General features: G+C 45.2%; 1 protein-coding gene across 1 annotated transcript in view; it reads right to left on the bottom strand.

Annotated features, from left to right (window-relative positions):
• Positions 1-20,000, bottom strand: part of LOC129846388 (dedicator of cytokinesis protein 1-like) — a 99,346-nt gene that overhangs the window by 61,849 nt on the left and 17,497 nt on the right. The window contains exons 5-7 of the mRNA XM_055914317.1: positions 13,743-13,829; positions 7,400-7,576; positions 6,748-6,831 (exon numbers count right to left, since the gene is read on the bottom strand). Coding sequence (XP_055770292.1) covers positions 6,748-6,831; positions 7,400-7,576; positions 13,743-13,829 — 348 coding nt within the window. The remainder of the gene's footprint in view (positions 1-6,747; positions 6,832-7,399; positions 7,577-13,742; positions 13,830-20,000) is intronic.

Raw genomic sequence — 20,000 nt, forward strand, 5'->3', positions numbered from 1 at the left:
AACTGTAGAATGTTTTAGAACTGTAGAATGTTTTAGAACTGTAGAATGTTTTAGAACTGTAGAATGTTTTAGAACTGTAGAAGGTTTTAATACTGTAGAATGTTTTAGAACTGTAGAATGCTTTAATACTGTAGAATGTTTTAGAACTGTAGAATGTTTTAGAACTGTAGAATGTTTTAGAACTGTAGAATGTTTTAGAACTGTAGAATGTTTTAGAACTGTAGAATGTTTTAGAACTGTAGAATGTTTTAGAACTGTAGAATGTTTTAGAACTGTAGAATGTTTTAGAACTGTAGAATGTTTTAGAACTGTAGAAGGTTTTAATACTGTAGAATGTTTTAGAACTGTAGAACGCTTTAATACTGTAGAATGTTTTAGAACTGTAGAAGGTTTTAATACTGTAGAATGTTTTAGAACTGTAGAACGCTTTAATACTGTAGAATGTTTTAGAACTGTAGAAAGCTTTAGAACTGTAGAAGGTTTTAGAACTGTAGAAGGTTTTATAACTGTAGAAGGTTTTATAACTGTAGAAGGTTTTATAACTGTAGAAGGCTTTAGAACTGTAGAAGGCTTTAGAACTGTAGAAGGTTTTAGAACTGTAGAAGGTTATAGAACTGTAGGTTTAGAACTGTAGAAGGCTTTAGAACTGTAGAAGGTTTTATAACTGTAGAAGGCTTTAGAACTGTAGGTTTAGAACTGTAGAAGGTTTTAGAACTGTAGGTTTAGAACTGTAGAAGGTTTTAGAACTGTAGGTTTAGAACTGTAGAAGGCTTTAGAACTGTAGAAGGTTTTATAACTGTAGAAGGCTTTAGAACTGTAGGTTTAGAACTGTAGAAGGTTTTAGAACTGTAGGTTTAGAACTGTAGAAGGCTTTAGAACTGTAGGTTTAGAACTGTAGAAGGTTTTAGAACTGTAGGTTTAGAACTGTAGAAGGTTTTAGAACTGTAGGTTTAGAACTGTAGAAGGTTTTAGAAATGTAGGTTTAGAACTGTAGAACGCTTTAATACTGTAGAATGTTTATGAACTGTAGAAGGTTTTAGAACTGTAGAAGGTTTTAGAACTGTAGAACGCTTTAATACTGTAGAATGTTTATGAATTGTAGAAGGTTTTAGAACTGTAGAAGGTTTTAGAACTGTAGGTTTTAGAACTGTAGGTTTCAGAAGGTTTTAGAACTGTAGAAGGTTTTAGAACTGTAGGTTTTAGAACTGTAGGTTTTAGAAGGTTTTAGAACTGTAGAAGGCTTTAGAACTGTAGAAGGTTTTAGAACTGTAGAAGGTTTTAGAACTGTAGAAGGTTTTAGAACTGTAGAAGGTTTTAGAACTGTAGAAGGCTTTAGAACTGTAGAAGGCTTTAGAACTGTAAAAGGTTTTAGAACTGTAGAAGGCTTTAGAACTGTAGACGGTTTTAGAACTGTAGAAGGTTTTAGAACTGTAGAAGGTTTTAGAACTGTAGAAGGTTTTAGAACTGTAGAAGGTTTTAGAACTGTAGAAGGTTTTAGAACTGTAGAAGTTTTTAGAACTATAGAAGGTTTTAGAACTGTAGAAGGTTTTAGAACTGAAGGTTTAGAACCTGTAGAAGGTTTAGACCCTGTAGAAGGTTTTCAAACTGTAGAAGGTTTTAGAACTGTAGAAGGCTTTAGAACTGTCGAAGGTTTTAGAACTGTAGGTTTTAGAACTGTAGGTTTTAGAACTGTAGAATGTTTTAGAACTGTAGAAGGTTTTAGAACTGTAGAAGGCTTTAGAACTGTAGAAGGTTTTAGAACTGTAGGTTTTAGAACTGTAGAAGGTTTTAGAACTGTAGAAGGTTTTACAACTGTAGAAGGCTTTTGAACTGTAGAACATTTTTGAACTGTAGGTTTTAGAACTGTAGAAGGGTTTATCAATCAATCAATCAGATTGGTTTTAAAACTGTAGAAGGTTTTAAAACTGTAGAAGGTTTTAGAACTGTAGAAGGTTTTAGAACTGTAGAAGGTTTTAGAACTGTAGAAGGTTTTAGAACTGTAGAAGGTTTTAGAACTGTAGAAGGTTTTAGAACTGCAGAAGGTGTTAGAACTGTAGAAGGTGTTAGAACTGTAGAAGGTGTTAGAACTGTAGAAGGCTTTAGAACTGTAGAAGGCTTTAGAACTGTAGAAGGTTTTAGAACTGTAGAAGGTTTTAGAACTGTAGAAGGTTTTAGAACTGTAGAAGGTGTTAGAACTGTAGAAGGTGTTAGAACTGTAGAAGGCTTTAGAACTGTAGAAGGCTTTAGAACTGTAGAAGGTTTTAGAACTGTAGAAGGTTTTAGAACTGTAGAAGGTTTTAGAACTGTAGAAGGTTTTAGAACTGTAGAAGGTTTTAGAACTGCAGAAGGTTTTAGAACTGTAGAAGGTTTTAAAACTGTAGAACGCTTTAGAACTGTAGAAAGTTTTAGAACTGTAGAAGGTTTTAGAACTGCAGAAGGTTTTAAAACTGTAGAACGCTTTAGAACTGTAGAAAGTTTTAGAACTGTAGAAGGTGTTAGAACTGTAGAAGGTTTTATAACTGTTGAAGGCTTCAGAACTGTAGAAGGTTTTAGAACTGTAGAAGGCTTTTGAACTGTAGAAGGTTTTAGAACTGTAGAAGGTTTTAGAACTGTAGAAGGCTTTAGAACTGTAGAAGGCTTTAGAACTGTAGGTTTTAGAACTGTAGAAGGTTTTAGAACTGTAGAAGGTTTTAGAACTGTAGGTTTTAGAACTGTTGAAGGTTTTAGAACTGTAGAAGGCTTTAGAACTATAGAATGCTTCTCCATGGAACTTTAACAAACACAGGTTCTGTGTTGTGTTCCGAGGGGATTCATTTAGTTTATTAGGGTCCTCATTACCTACTGCACATGCAGCAGCTACTCTTCCTGTGGTACAAATACATGACAAAGTACAGAACAGTTCTAGACAAGAGCAACATAAGTTATTACATACAATTTTTTATAAAAAATTAAAATACAAGCTACAGTGCCTTTGGAAAGTATTCAGACCCCTTTAGTCTTTTCCACATTTTGTTATCTTAGAGCCTTGTTCTAAAATTGATTAAATAGTCCCCCCCCCCCCTCAATCTACACACAATACCCCATAATGACATCACAATACCAAATAATGACATCACAACACCCCATAAAGACATCACAACACCCCATAATGACATCACAATACCCCATAATGACATCACAACACCCCATAAAGACATCACAATACCCCATAATGACATCACAACACCCCATAAAGACATCACAACACCCCATAATGACATCACAATACCCCATAATGACATCACAATACGCCATAATGACATCACAATACCCCATAATGACATCACAATACCCCATAATGACACAGCAAAACAAATTCACATTTTTACTCATTTATAAAAAAAGAAAAAGGAGATAGTATTCAGAACCTGTACTCAGTACTTTGTTGAAACACATTTGGCAGCGATTACAGCCTTGAGTCTTCTTGGTTAGGACGCTACAAGCTTGGCACAACTGTATTTGGGGAGTTTCTCCAATTCTTCTCTGCAGATCCTCTCAAGCTCTGTCAGGTTGTATGTGGAGCATTGCTGCGCAGTTATTTTCAGGTCTCTTCAGAGATGTTCGATCGGGTTCAAGCCCGGGCTCTGTCTAGGCCACTGAAGGATATTCAGAGACTTGTCCTGAAGCCACTCCTGTATTGTCTTGGCTGTGTGCTTAGGGGTGTTGTCCTGTTGGAAGGTGAACCTTCGCCCCAGTCTGAGGTTCTGAGCACTCTGGAGTAGGTTTTCATCAAGGATCTCTCTGTACTTTGCTCCGTTCATCTTTGCCTCGATCCTGACTAGTCTCCCAGCCCCTGCCGCTGAAAAACATCCCCACAGCATGATGCTGCCACCACCACGCTTCACCGTAGGGATGGTGCCAGGTTTCCTCCAGACGTCACAGTAGGCATTCAGGCCAAAGAGTTCAATCTTGGTTTCATCAGACCAGAGAATCTGGTTTATCGTGGTCAGAGTCTTTAGGTGCCTGTTGGCGAACTCTAAGCAGGCTGTCGGAACTCTAGAGCTCTGTCAGAGTGACCATCAGGTTCTTGGTCACCTCCCTGACCAAGGCCCTTCTCCCCCGATTGCTCAGTTTGGCCGGGCGGCCAGCTCTAGGAAGAGTCTTGGCTGTTCCAAACGTCTTCCATTTAAGAATGATGGAGGCCACTGTGTTCTTGGGGACCTTCAATGCTGCAGAAATGTGTTGGTACCCTTCCCCAGATCTGTGCCTCGACACAATCCTGTCTCAGAGCTCTACGGACAATTCCTTCAACCTCCTGGCTTGGTTTTTGCTCTGACATGCACTGTCAACTGTAGGACCTTATACGGACAGGTGTGTGCCTTTCCAAATCATGTCCAATCAATTGAATTTACCACAAGTGGACTCCAATCAAGTTGTAGAAACATCTCAAAGATGATCAATGGAAACAGGATGCACCTGAACTCAATTTCGAGTTTCATTGCAAAGGGTCTGAATACTTATGTAAATATGGTGTCGTTTTATTTCATTTTATATACATTTGCAAACCTTTCTAAAAACCCGTTTTTGCTTTGTCATTATGGGATATTGTGTGTAGATTGATGAGATATTTAAAAAAAAATCTAAACCATTTTAGAATAAGGCTGTAACGGGTCAAAGGGTCAAAGGGTCTGAATACTTTCCGAAGGCACTGTATGTGTATATATATATGAACTAATAGACAACAAAAATAGTATTTACACACATTCACATATATCATATCATATTCTTATATACGGCCCAGTTAGAATCAATCTGTGACACAATGTTTTTTTTAATCTGTTTTTCAAAGCTAAACGTTTTTTTTGCCCGAGTAACCTCAGGCAATTACCTATTGGCTACGGGATAAGGCTTTTCACGCACGGCATAGCCTGTGTGTTCTGTTCTCTAAATAGATAACCCTCTTCAGAGACATTGTTCTGCTGCAGTGTTTTTACAGTGGCGGGGACCACAGGGCCAGAAGACATACACAACATACATAGTAATCCCCATCCTCCCAGTTTATTGTTCAGACAAGTCAGGTTTTATACCATATAAACATACATATCAGTGGGGGCTGGTGGACAGAGAAATCAGAGGACGGGATCATTCCTTCCATTGCAGCCATTACAATGAGCCTGTCCTCCAATTTAAAGTGACACCAACCTCCACTGGTGCACATGTGGGGTTAACCATTCTGATGGGTTGCCTCGATGCATCTTCGTGTCCGTCTTAATTAAAACCCCGTAAGGTCTACGGTCCCGGTCCTGGGTTTCTACTAAGCTAACATGTGGAATTGTTTTAACATGTGGAATTGTTTTAACATGTGGAATTGTTTTAACATGTGGAATTGTTTTAACATGTGGAATTGTTTTAAACAGACAGGTGACTCGCGATACAAGTCAGTATTTGACGTCCATCCATGTCTGAGGACGTCGGGAGATGACGTGGAAACTGGTCACTAGGGGAAACAGAGCGCTGTTACCTTCAAGTAAGTTCTGGTTTTGTTAGTGCATTGTGGACGGGGATGGTCGTAAGGATCTGACCGGGAAACCCATGGACCGGTGCACAATTGGCCCAGCATCGTTCGGGTTAGGGGAGGGTTTGGGCAAGCCTGGATTTACTTGTCTCATCGTGGCCTAGCGACTCCTTGTGGCGGGCCGCGCGCCTGCAAGCTGACTTCGGTCGCCATTTGGAGGGTGTTTCCTCCAACAAATTGGTGCGGCTGGCTTCAATTTGAAGCATTTAAGCGATTAGGAAGCAGTGCGACCAATAAAAACAAAAGTTTAAGACGGGCAAAAGAACACAGACACTGGACAGAGGAACTCTGCCTAGAAGGCCAGCATCCCAGAGTCGTCTCTTCACTGTTGACGTTGAGACTGGTGTTTTGCGTGTACTATTTCATGAAGCTGCCAGTTGAAGACTTGTGAGGCGTCTGGTTCTCAAACTAGACACACTAATGTACTTGTCCTCTTGCTCAGGTGTGCACCGGAGCCTCCACTCCTCTTTATATTCTGGTTAGGGCCAGTTTGTGCTATTCTTTGAAGGGAGTAGTATAGAACGTTGTACGAGATCTTAAATTTCTCGCATGGAACAGCCTTCATTTCTCAGAACAAGAATAAACTGATGAGTTTCAGAAGAAAGTTATTTGTTTCTGGCCATTTTGAGCCTGTAATCGAACCCACAAATGCTTATGCTCCAGATACTCAACTAGTCTAAAGAAGGCCAGTTTTATTGCTTCTTTAATCAGAACAACAGTTTTCAGCTGTGCTAACATAATCAAAAAAGGGTTTTCTAATGGTCAATTAGCCTTTTAAAATTATAAACTTGGATTATCTAACACAACGCGCCATTGGAACACAGGAGTTTGTGAGTGAGTGAGTGAGAGAGAGAGAGAGAGAGAGAGTGTGTGTTTCAGTCAGTTGGGGAGGGTGCAACACTCTATCACTCTCCACAGTCCTGGAGTGTGGTAGAGTGGTGTGTGTGTGTGTGTGTGTGTGTGTGTGTGTGTGTGTGTGTGTGTGTGTGTGTGTGTGTGTGTGTGTGTGTGTGTGTGTGTGTGTGTGTGTGTGTGTGTGTGTGTGTGTGTGTGTGTGTGTGTGTGTGTGTGTGTGTGCGTGCGTGCGTGCGTGCGTGCGTGCGTGCGTGCGTGCGTGCGTGCGTGCGTGTGAGAGAGAGAGTGTGTGTAGTCCTGGAGTGTGGTAGAGTGGTTTGTGTGTGTGTGAGTCTAACCTGCCATGCGATGAGGTCTTTCAGTTTGTCCAGTTTCTCCTGGTCCTCAGGGTGATCCCCCTGGTACTTCTCTGTGAAGAATGCCTGGAGAGAGGAGACAAGAGAGAGGAAAGTGGAGAGGAGAGAGGGTGGAGAGAGGAGAGGGGGAGAGAGGAGAAAGGGGGAGATAGGAGAGAGAGGGGGGAGAGAGGAAAGAGGAGAGGAGAGAGGGGGGGAGAGGAGAGAGGGAGAGAGAGGGGAGAGAGGAGAAAGGGGGGGAGGAACGGAGAGAGGAGAGGGGGAGAAGAGCGAAGAGAGGAGAGGGAGGACAGGAGAGAGGAGGAGAGAGGAGAGAAAGGGTGAAGAGGGGAGAGAGAGAGGGGAAGTCAGAACTTCTTACAGAAACCATCTTTTGTCTTCTGTATGAAGGTTGTATTGTTCTACATGGGGAAGACGTTCCAAAACCACCATCAGATAGATAGACAGATCAGATAGTTCAACCAAACTATGGTTGTTATGTTCGGTTCACAATAAATAACTAAAGCTGTGTTCATTAGCTAAGTAAGGTAGACCCACTCATGATGACACACACACACACACACACACACACACACACACACACACACACACACACACACACACACACACACACACACACACACACACACAGTACCTTCTCGTAGTTGGTGAAACCGCCCATGACAGCCGGGTCCACGATGCCGTTGAGCAGCATGGAGAGGGGGTTGATGGGAAGGTTGGTGTCGTTCAGGTGACGCTGCACCATGTTGCTGATCTTCTCATTGGTCAGTTGCATCGTCTCCATGGCATTCTCCAATGGGCTGATCTCCTCCTGAACACAGGAAGCAGGAAGTAAAAGAAGGTTATAAGTTCTGATTCATTTCAGGTTGAGGTTCATCTGTGAGTGAGAGACATTTTAACTCCAATCTACAGTCTAACAACCGGGACAGAGGATTATAGGGAACGTCTACCTGAGGGGTTCTGATGTCTGACTCTCTGGGACAGACGACTGACGACAATGGTAGAACATGTGTGGATTATCTTGAGTAAATTACATTTAATAGATTTATTTATCCTCCTAAATTTAGAAGGACCTGTGTGACAGCCTGGCAGGGTGACAAATCTCCAATCTGCACCTGACTAGCCTCTTTAAGACCGACATCAGATGGAAGGATTTACAGAGACTATGGAATATGGAGACAGATGGAAGGATTTACAGAGACTATGGAATATGGAGACAGATGGAAGGATTTACAGAGACTATGGAATATGGAGACAGATGGAAGGATTTACAGAGACTATGGAATATGGAGACAGATGGAAGGATTTACAGAGACTATGGAATATGGAGACAGATGGAATCCATTCGTTGTGGATTGCTGACGTGGGGAACATTGAGTTTAAATGTCAGTCACGCTGTAACAACGATCCGTGCATGACCTGCCCTGTCCCCACCTCATCTGGGTGACAATATACCGTGGGGGAAGGGCCCTGTAGTATAGCATGGTATGGTATGGTATTGCGTAGTATAGTGTTGTACGGTACAGTCTAGTATTGTGCAGTATGGTGTGGTATTGCGGGGTATAGTAGTATTTTGAATGGTATAGTATTGTATAGTACATTATAGTATATTATGGTATGGTATTGTATTGTATAGTACGGTATGGTATTGTATAGCATAGTATTGTATAGTAGAGCATGGTATAGTATGGTACAGTATAGTATTGTATGGTATTGTATAGCATAGTATTGTATAGTAGAGCATGGTATAGTATGGTACGGTATAGTATTGCATTAGATAGTATTGTATTGTGTAGAATGATATAGTAGAGTACAGTATAGTATTGTATGGGCTGGGTTCGCGCCCAGGCTCTGTCGCAGCCGGTCGCAACCGGGAGGTCCGTGGGGCGACACACAATTGGCATAGCATCGTCCGGGTTAGGGAGGGTGTGGCCGGTAGGGATATCCTTGTCTCAGTATGTAAAATGTAATAAAATGTATGCACTCTACTGTAAGTCGCTCTGGATAAGAGCGTCTGCTAAATGACTAAAATGTAAATGTAAATGTATGGTATTGTATAGCATAGTATTGTATGGTTTAGTAGAGTACGGTATGTTATAGTATTGTATGGTATTGCATGGTATAGTATGGTATGGTATCGTATAGTATTGCATGGGATAGTATTGCATTGTATAGTATTGTATCGTATGATATAGTTGAGTACGGTATAGTATAGTATTGTATGGTATTGTATAGCATAGTAGTGTATGGCATTGTATTGTATGGTACTGTATAGTCTACTGTAGTATTATGTAGTATAGTATTGTATTGTATCGTATTGTAAAGTATTGCATGGTGTAGTATTGTATGGTATAGTATTGTATTGCACCATTTAGTATGGTATGGTATAGCATAGTATTGTATGATATAGTATAGTATGGTATAGTGTGTATGGTATTGTATAGTATTATATAGTATAGTATTGCATTGTATGTATTGTATAATATTGCATGGTATAGTATAGTATTGCATGATATAGTATTGTATGGTATAGTATTGTATAGTATTGGACAGTATAGTATAGCATGGTATAGTGTAGTATGTCATGGTATATAGTGTAGTATTGTATGGTATATTATAGTATGTTATGGTATAGTATAGCGTTGTATAGTATTGCATGGTACAGTATTGTATGGTATAGTATGGTATGGTATATTATGGTATAATATAGTATAGTATGGTACAGTATAGTATGGTATAGTATTGTATAGTATAGTGTAGTATAGTATGGCATAGTGAAGTATAGTATTGTGTGGTATGGTATAGTATTGTATAGTATAGTGTAGTATAGTATGGTATGGTATAGTGTAGTATAGTATGGTATGGTATAGTGTAGTATAGTATGGTATGGTATGGTATATTGTGGTATAGTATGTTATGGTATAGTATAGTGTTGTATAGTATTGCATGGTATAGTATTGTATTGCATGGTATAATATTGTATGGTATAGTATTGTATAGTATGGTGTAGTATTGTAGAGTATAGTATAGTATGGTATGGTATAGTATAGTGTAGTATGCCATAGTATTGGATCGATGCTGGGGGGCTCTGATCGATCCTGGGGGGCTCGGATCGATGCTGGGGGGGCTCGGATCGATGCTGGGGGGGCTCGGGTCGATGCTGGGGAGGCTCGGATCGATGCTGGGGAGGCTCTGATCGATGCTGGGGGGCTCTGATCGATGCTGGGGGGCTCGGATTGACCATGGGGGGCTCTGATCGATGCTGGGGGGCTCTGATCGATGCTGGGGGGCTCTGATTGATGCTGTGCTCGGATTGATCCTGGGCTCTGATTGAAACCGGGCTCTCTCTCCGGTCCTGTATTCTCTCTCTAGTCCTGTTCTCTCTCTGGTCCTGTATTCTCTCTCCGGTCCTGTATTCTGTCTCCGGTCCTGTATTCTCTCTCCGGTCCTGTATTCTCTCTCCGGTCCTGTATTCTCTCTCCGGTCCTGTATTCTCTCTCCGGTCCTGTATTCTCTCTCCGGTCCTGTATTCTCTCTCCGGTCCTGTATTCTCTCTCCGGTCCTGTATTCTCTCTCCGGTCCTGTATTCTCTCTCCGGTCCTGTATTCTCTCTCCGGTCCTGTATTCTCTCTCCGGTCCTGTATTCTCTCTCCGGTCCTGTATTCTCTCTCCGGTCCTGTATTCTCTCTCCAGTCCTGTATTCTCTCTCCAGTCCTGTATTCTCTCTCTAGTCCTGTATTCTCTCTCTAGTCCTGTATTCTCTCTCTAGTCCTGTATTCTCTCTCTAGTCCTGTATTCTCTCTCTAGTCCTGTATTCTCTCTCTGGTCCTGTATTCTGTCTCTAGTCCTGTATTCTCTCTCTGGTCCTGTATTCTCTCTCTGGTCCTGTATTCTCTCTCTAGTCCTGTATTCTCTCTCTAGTCCTGTATTCTCTCTCTGGTCCTGTATTTTCTCTCTGGTCCTGTATTCTCTCTCTGGTCCTGTATTCTCTCTCTGGTCCTGTATTCTGTCTCCAGTTCTGTATTCTCTCTCTAGTCCTGTATTCTCTCTCTAGTCCTGTATTCTCTCTCTAGTCCTGTATTCTCTCTCTGGTCCTGTATTCTCTCTCTAGTCCTGTGTTCTGTCTCTAGTCCTGTATTCTGTCTCTAGTCCTGTATTCTCTCTCTAGTCCTGTATTCTCTCTCTAGTCCTGTATTCTCTCTCTAGTCCTGTATTCTCTCTCCAGTCCTGTATTCTCTCTCTAGTCCTGTATTCTCTCTCTGGTCCTGTATTCTCTCTCAGGTCCTGTATTCTCTCTCCGGTCCTGTATTCTCTCTCCGGTCCTGTATTCTATCTCTAGTCCTGTATTCTCTCTCTAGTCCTGTATTCTATCTCTAGTCCTGTTCTCTCTCTCCGTTCCTGTATTGTTCCTCTCATGTAATCCCCAACATCAGAGTGCTATTTTGAACAACAAAGAAAGACTAATGACTGAGACGTTGAGGTGAAAAGGCTCCAGTGTAGGAGAAGGGTTCATCCCCGACTTTAAACGGTAAACGGTAAACGGTAATGAGCAGCGAAGGCATTGGGAAGTGTCTGTACTACTGTCTACAGTTGTCTACACAGGTTAAGTGTCTGTACTGCTGTCTACAGTTGTCTACACAGGTTAAGTGTCTGTACTGCTGTCTACAGTTGTCTACACAGGTTAAGTGTCTGTACTGCTGTCTACAGTTGTCTACACAGGTTAAGTGTCTGTACTGCTGTCTACAGTTGTCTACACAGGTTAAGTGTCTGTACTGCTGTCTACAGTTGTCTACACAGGTTAAGTGTCTGTACTACTGTCTACAGTTGTCTACACAGGTTAAGTGTCTGTACTGCTGTCTACAGTTGTCTACACAGGTTAAGTGTCTGTACTGCTGTCTACAGTTGTCTACACAGGTTAAGTGTCTGTACTGCTGTCTACAGTTGTCTACACAGGTTAAGTGTCTGTACTGCTGTCTACAGTTGTCTACACAGGTTAAGTGTCTGTACTGCTGTCTACAGTTGTCTACACAGGTTAAGTGTCTGTACTGCTGTCTACAGTTGTCTACACAGGTTAAGTGTCTGTACTGCTGTCTACAGTTGTCTACACAGGTTAAGTGTCTGTACTGCTGTCTACAGTTGTCTACACAGGTTAAGTGTCTGCACTGCTGTCTACAGTTGTCTACACAGGTTAAGTGTCTGTACTGCTGTCTACAGTTGTCTACACAGGTTAAGTGTCTGTACTGCTGTCTACAGTTGTCTACACAGGTTAAGTGTCTGTACTGCTGTCTACAGTTGTCTACACAGGTTAAGTGTCTGTACTGCTGTCTACAGTTGTCTACACAGGTTAAGTGTCTGCACTGCTGTCTACAGTTGTCTACACAGGTTAAGTGGACAAAATCAGATCGATCCACTGCGTAGGCCACAGATCCTGATTTGATTAGTAATGTCTGCTTGGCACCCAAGCTCATCACACTCACTGGAGACAGACTTGACGTCGACACACACCGTCAAGACTGAATGGACACACACACACACACTCACCGTGGAGACAGACTTGACGTGGACACACACACACACTCACTGTGGAGACAGAGTTGACGTGGACACACACACACGCTCACCGTGGAGACAGACTTGACATCGACACACACACACACTCACCGTGGAGACAGACTTGACATCGACACACACACGCTCACCGTGGAGACAGACTTGACGTGGACACACACTCACCGTGGAGACAGACTTGACGTGGACACACACTCACCGTGGAAACAGACCTGACGTGGACACACACTCACCGTGGAGACAGACCTGACGTGGACACACACTCACCGTGGAGACAGACTTGACGTGGACACACACTCACCGTGGAGACAGACTTGACGTGGACACACACTCACCGTGGAGACAGACCTGACGTGGACACACACTCACCGTGGAGACAGACCTGACGTGGACACACACTCACCGTGGAGACAGACCTGACGCGGACACACACTCACCGTGGAGACAGACTTGACGTGGACACACACTCACCGTGGAGACAGACTTGACGTGGTCACACACTCACCGTGGAGACAGACCTGACGTGGACACACACTCACCGTGGAGACAGACCTTACGCAGACACACACTCACCGTGGAGACAGACTTGACGTGGACACACACTCACCGTGGAGACAGACCTGACGTGGACACACACTCACCGTGGAGACAAACCTGACGTGGACACACACACAGTCACCGTGGAAACACACTCACCGTGGAGACAGACCTGATGTGGACACACACTCACCGTGGAGACAGACCTGACGTGGACACACACTCACCGTGGAGACAGACCTGACACAGACACACACTCACCGTGGAGACAGACTTGACGTGGACACACACTCACCGTGGAGACAGACCTGACGTGGACACACACTCACCGTGGAGACAAACCTGACGTGGACACACACACAGTCACCGTGGAAACACACTCACCGTGGAGACAGACCTGATGTGGACACACACTCACCGTGGAGACAGACCTGACGTGGACACACAGTCACCGTGGAGACAGACCTGACGTGGACACACACACACCATGGAGACAGACCTGACGTGGACACACACACACACTCACCGTGGAGACAGACCTGACGTGGACACACACACACCGTGGAGACAGACCTGACGTGGACACACACACACACTCACCGTGGAGACAGACCTGACGTGGACACAAACTCACCGTGGAAACAGACCTGACGCAGACACACACTCACCGTGGAAACAGACCTGACGCAGACACACACTCACCGTGGAGACAGACCTGACGTGGACACACACTCACCGTGGAAACAGACCTGACGCAGACACACACTCACCGTGGAAACAGACCTGACGCAGACACACACTCACCGTGGAGACAGACTTGACGTGGACACACACTCACCGTGGAGACAGACTTGACGTGGACACACACTCACCGTGGAGACAGACCTGACATCGAACCATCGCAGTATTCCAGGCAGTTTGTAGGCCGTGGTGTAAGTCGTTCGCTCGATCCACATGTTCTGGAAAAACACAATACAAGAGAAGAAGTTGTGAACAGATGTTTGTCTTCACGGAGATGAACAAATGACCGGTGCTTTCAGAATGACAGACAGGAGCACTGAGGATAGAGACAGATAACGGTTGTTGCTTCCTGCTACGGTTTTACAGATCAACAGAGAGAGTGTGTGTGTGTGTGTGTGTGTGTGTGTGTGTGTGTGTGTGTGTGTGTGTGTGTGTGTGTGTGTGTGTGTGTGTGTGTGTGTGTGTGTGTGTTTTTATAGATCAAAATGTCCAGACTGCTGCTGTAGTGGAGGAGGAAGGAGGACTAGACCATGTTGTCAGGTTAAAGGTCAGAGAGAACCAGACTGCTGGTGTAGTGGAGGAGGAAGGAGGACTAGACCATGTTGTCAGGTTAAAGGTCAGAGAGAACCAGACTGCTGCTGTAGTGGAGGAGGATGGAGGACTAGACCATGTTGTCAGGTTAAAGGTCAGAGAGAACCAGACTGCTGGTGTAGTGGAGGAGGAAGGAGGACTAGACCATGTTGTCAGGTTAAAGGTCAGAGAGAACCAGACTGCTGGTGTAGTGGAGGAGGAAGGAGGACTAGACCATGTTGTCAGGTTAAAGGTCAGAGAGAACCAGACTGCTGGTGTAGCGGAGGAGGACTAGAACATGTTGTCAGGTTAAAGGTCAGAGAGAACCAGACTGCTGGTGTAGTGGAGGAGGAAGGGGGACTAGACCATGTTGTCAGGTTAAAGGTCAGAGAGAACCAGACTGCTGGTGTAGTGGAGGAGGAAGGGGGACTAGACCATGTTGTCAGGTTAAAGGTCAGAGAGAACCAGACTGCTGGTGTAGAGGAGGAGGAAGGAGGACTAGACCATGTTGTCAGGTTAAAGGTCAGAGAGAACCAGACTGCTGCTGTAGTGGAGGAGGAAGGAGGACTAGACCATGTTGTCAGGTTAAAGGTCAGAGAGAACCAGACTGCTGGTGTAGTGGAGGAGGAAGGAGGACTAGACCATGTTGTCAGGTTAAAGGTCAGAGAGAACCAGACTGCTGCTGTAGTGGAGGAGGAAGGAGGACTAGACCATGTTGTCAGGTTAAAGGTCAGAGAGAACCAGACTGCTGCTGTAGTGGAGGAGGAAGGAGGACTAGACCATGTTGTCAGGTTAAAGGTCAGAGAGAACCAGACTGCTGGTGTAGTGGAGGAGGAAGGAGGACTAGACTATGTTGTCAGGTTAAAGGTCAGAGAGAACCAGACTGCTGCTGTAGTGGAGGAGGAAGGAGGACTAGAACATGTTGTCAGGTTAAAGGTCAGAGAGAACCAGACTGCTGGTGTAGTGGAGGATGACTAGACTATGTTGTCAGGTTAAAGGTCAGAGAGAACCAGACTGCTGGTGTAGTGGAGGAGGACTAGACCATGTTGTCAGGTTAAAGGTCAGAGAGAACCAGACTGCTGCTGTAGTGGAGGAGGACTAGACCATGTTGTCAGGTTAAAGGTCAGAGAGAACCAGACTGCTGGTGTAGTGGAGGAGGAAGGAGGACTAGACCATGTTGTCAGGTTAAAGGTCAGAGAGAACCAGACTGCTGGTGTAGCGGAGGAGGAAGGAGGACTAGACCATGTTGTCAGGTTAAAGGTCAGAGAGAACCAGACTGCTGGTGTAGTGGAGGAGGAAGGAGGACTAGAACATGTTGTCAGGTTAAAGGTCAGAGAGAACCAGACTGCTGGTGTAGTGGAGCAGGACTAGACCATGTTGTCAGGTTAAAGGTCAGAGAGAACCAGACTGCTGGTGTAGTGGAGGAGGACTAGACCATGTTGTCAGGTTAAAGGTCAGAGAGAACCAGACTGCTGGTGTAGTGGAGGAGGAAGGAGGACTAGACCATGTTGTCAGGTTAAAGGTCAGAGAGAACCAGACTGCTGGTGTAGTGGAGGAGGAAGGAGGACTAGACCATGTTGTCAGGTTAAAGGTCAGAGAGAACCAGACTGCTGCTGTAGTGGAGGAGGAAGGAGGACTAGACCATGTTGTCAGGTTAAAGGTCAGAGAGAACCAGACTGCTGGTGTAGTGGAGGAGGAAGGAGGACTAGACCATGTTGTCAGGTTAAAGGTCAGAGAGAACCAGACTGCTGCTGTAGTGGAGGAGGACTAGACCATGTTGTCAGGTTAAAGGTCAGAGAGAACCAGACTGCTGGTGTAGTGGAGGAGGACTAGAACATGTTGTCAGGTTAAAGGTCAGAGAGAACCAGACTGCTGCTGTAGTGGAGGAGGAAGGAGGACTAGACCATGTTGTCAGGTTAAAGGTCAGAGAGAACCAGACTGCTGGTGTAGTGGAGGAGGAAGGAGGACTAGAACATGTTGTCAGGTTAAAGGTCAGAGAGAACCAGACTGCTGGTGTAGTGGAGGAGGAAGGAAGACTAGACCATGTTGTCAGGTTAAAGGTCAGAGAGAACCAGACTGCTGGTGTAGTGGAGGAGGACTAGAACATGTTGTCAGGTTAAAGGTCAGAGAGAACCAGACTGCTGGTGTAGTGGAGGAGGAAGGAGGACTAGACCATGTTGTCAGGTTAAAGGTCAGAGAGAACCAGATTGCTGCTGTAGTGGAGGAGGACTAGACCATGTTGTCAGGTTAAAGGTCAGAGAGAACCAGACTGCTGGTGTAGCGGAGGAGGAAGGAGGACTAGACCATGTTGTCAGGTTAAAGGTCAGAGAGAACCAGACTGCTGCTGTAGTGGAGGAGGAAGGAGGACTAGACCATGTTGTCAGGTTAAAGGTCAGAGAGAACCAGACTGCTGGTGTAGTGGAGGAGGAAGGAGGACTAGACCATGTTGTCAGGTTAAAGGTCAGAGAGAACCAGACTGCTGGTGTAGTGGAGGAGGAAGGAGGACTAGACCATGTTGTCAGGTTAAAGGTCAGAGAGAACCAGACTGCTGGTGTAGTGGAGGAGGACTAGACCATGTTGTCAGGTTAAAGGTCAGAGAGAACCAGACTGCTGGTGTAGAGGAGGAGGAAGGAGGACTAGACCATGTTGTCAGGTTAAAGGTCAGAGAGAACCAGACTGCTGGTGTAGTGGAGGAGGAAGGAGGACTAGACCATGTTGTCAGGTTAAAGGTCAGAGAGAACCAGACTGCTGGTGTAGTGGAGGAGGAAGGAGGACTAGAACATGTTGTCAGGTTAAAGGTCAGAGAGAACCAGACTGCTGGTGTAGAGGAGGAGGAAGGAGGACTAGACCATGTTGTCAGGTTAAAGGTCAGAGAGAACCAGACTGCTGCTGTAGTGGAGGAGGAAGGAGGACTAGACCATGTTTGTCAGGTTAAAGGTCAGAGAGAACCAGACTGCTGCTGTAGTGGAGGATGACTAGAACATGTTGTCAGGTTAAAGGTCAGAGAGAACCAGACTGCTGGTGTAGTGGAGGAGGAAGGAGGACTAGACCATGTTGTCAGGTTAAAGGTCAGAGAGAACCAGACTGCTGGTGTAGTGGAGGAGGAAGGAGGACTAGAACATGTTGTCAGGTTAAAGGTCAGAGAGAACCAGACTGCTGGTGTAGTGGAGGAGGAAGGAGGACTAGACCATGTTGTCAGGTTAAAGGTCAGAGAGAACCAGACTGCTGGTGTAGTGGAGGAGGAAGGAGGACTAGACCATGTTGTCAGGTTAAAGGTCAGAGAGAACCAGACTGCTGGTGTAGTGGAGGAGGAAGGAGGACTAGACCATGTTGTCAGGTTAAAGGTCAGAGAGAACCAGACTGCTGCTGTAGTGGAGGAGGAAGGAGGACTAGACCATGTTGTCAGGTTAAAGGTCAGAGAGAACCAGACTGCTGGTGTAGTGGAGGAGGAAGGAGGACTAGACCATGTTGTCAGGTTAAAGGTCAGAGAGAACCAGACTGCTGCTGTAGTGGAGGAGGAAGGAGGACTAGAACATGTTGTCAGGTTAAAGGTCAGAGAGAACCAGACTGCTGGTGTAGTGGAGGAGGAAGGAGGACTAGACCATGTTGTCAGGTTAAAGGTCAGAGAGAACCAGACTGCTGCTGTAGTGGAGGAGGACTAGACCATGTTGTCAGGTTAAAGGTCAGAGAGAACCAGACTGCTGCTGTAGTGGAGGACTAGACCATGTTGTCAGGTTAAAGGTCAGAGAGAACCAGACTGCTGCTGTAGTGGAGGAGGAAGGAGGACTAGACCATGTTGTCAGGTTAAAGGTCAGAGAGAACCAGACTGCTGGTGTAGTGGAGGAGGAAGGAGGACTAGACCATGTTGTCAGGTTAAAGGTCAGAGAGAACCAGACTGCTGCTGTAGTGGAGGAGGAAGGAGGACTAGACCATGTTGTCAGGTTAAAGGTCAGAGAGAACCAGACTGCTGGTGTAGTGGAGGAGGAAGGAGGACTAGACCATGTTGTCAGGTTAAAGGTCAGAGAGAACCAGACTGCTGCTGTAGTGGAGGAGGAAGGAGGACTAGAACATGTTGTCAGGTTAAAGGTCAGAGAGAACCAGACTGCTGCTGTAGTGGAGGAGGAAGGAGGACTAGACCATGTTGTCAGGTTAAAGGTCAGAGAGAACCAGACTGCTGGTGTAGTGGAGGAGGAAGGAGGACTAGAACATGTTGTCAGGTTAAAGGTCAGAGAGAACCAGACTGCTGGTGTAGTGGAGGAGGAAGGAGGACTAGACCATGTTGTCAGGTTAAAGGTCAGAGAGAACCAGACTGCTGCTGTAGTGGAGGAGGAAGGAGGACTAGACCATGTTGTCAGGTTAAAGGTCAGAGAGAACCAGACTGCTGGTGTAGTGGAGGAGGAAGGAGGACTAGACCATGTTGTCAGGTTAAAGGTCAGAGAGAACCAGACTGCTGCTGTAGTGGAGGAGGAAGGAGGACTAGACCATATTGTCAGGTTAAAGGTCAGAGAGAACCAGACTGCTGGTGTAGTGGAGGAGGAAGGAGGACTAGACCATGTTGTCAGGTTAAAGGTCAGAGAGAACCAGACTGCTGCTGTAGTGGAGGAGGAAGGAGGACTAGACCATGTTGTCAGGTTAAAGGTCAGAGAGAACCAGACTGCTGCTGTAGTGAAGGAGGACTAGACTATGTTGTCAGGTTAAAGGTCAGAGAGAACCAGACTGCTGGTGTAGTGGAGGAGGAAGGAGGACTAGACCATGTTGTCAGGTTAAAGGTCAGAGAGAACCAGACTGCTGGTGTAGTGGAGGAGGAAGGAGGACTAGAACATGTTGTCAGGTTAAAGGTCAGAGAGAACCAGACTGCTGCTGTAGTGGAGGAGGAAGGAGGACTAGACCATGTTGTCAGGTTAAAGGTCAGAGAGAACCAGACTGCTGGTGTAGTGGAGGAGGAAGGAGGACTAGAACATGTTGTCAGGTTAAAGGTCAGAGAGAACCAGACTGCTGCTGTAGTGGAGGAGGAAGGAGGACTAGACCATGTTGTCAGGTTAAAGGTCAGAGAGAACCAGACTGCTGGTGTAGTGGAGGAGGAAGGAGGACTAGACCATGTTGTCAGGTTAAAGGTCAGAGAGAACCAGACTGCTGGTGTAGTGGAGGAGGAAGGAGGACTAGACCATGTTGTCAGGTTAAAGGTCAGAGAGAACCAGACTGCTGGTGTAGTGGAGGAGGACTAGACCATGTTGTCAGGTTAAAGGTCAGAGAGAACCAGACTGCTGCTGTAGTGGAGGAGGACTAGACCATGTTGTCAGGTTAAAGGTCAGAGAGAACCAGACTGCTGCTGTAGTGGAGGAGGACTAGACCATGTTGTCAGGTTAAAGGTCAGAGAGAACCAGACTGCTGCTGTAGTGGAGGAGGACTAGAACATGTTGTCAGGTTAAAGGTCAGAGAGAACCAGACTGCTGGTGTAGTGGAGGAGGACTAGACCATGTTGTCAGGTTAAAGGTCAGAGAGAACCAGACTGCTGGTGTAGTGGAGGAGGACTAGACCATGTTGTCAGGTTAAAGGTCAGAGAGAACCAGACTGCTGGTGTAGTGGAGGAGGAAGGAGGACTAGACCATGTTGTCAGGTTAAAGGTCAGAGAGAACCAGACTGCTGGTGTAGTGGAGGAGGAAGGAGGACTAGACCATGTTGTCAGGTTAAAGGTCAGAGAGAACCAGACTGCTGGTGTAGTGGAGGAGGAAGGAGGACTAGACCATGTTGTCAGGTTAAAGGTCAGAGAGAACCAGACTGCTGGTGTAGTGGAGGAGGACTAGACCATGTTGTCAGGT

Source organism: Salvelinus fontinalis, unplaced genomic scaffold (assembly GCF_029448725.1).
Source record: "Salvelinus fontinalis isolate EN_2023a unplaced genomic scaffold, ASM2944872v1 scaffold_0519, whole genome shotgun sequence".
Lineage (NCBI taxonomy): Eukaryota > Metazoa > Chordata > Actinopteri > Salmoniformes > Salmonidae > Salvelinus > Salvelinus fontinalis.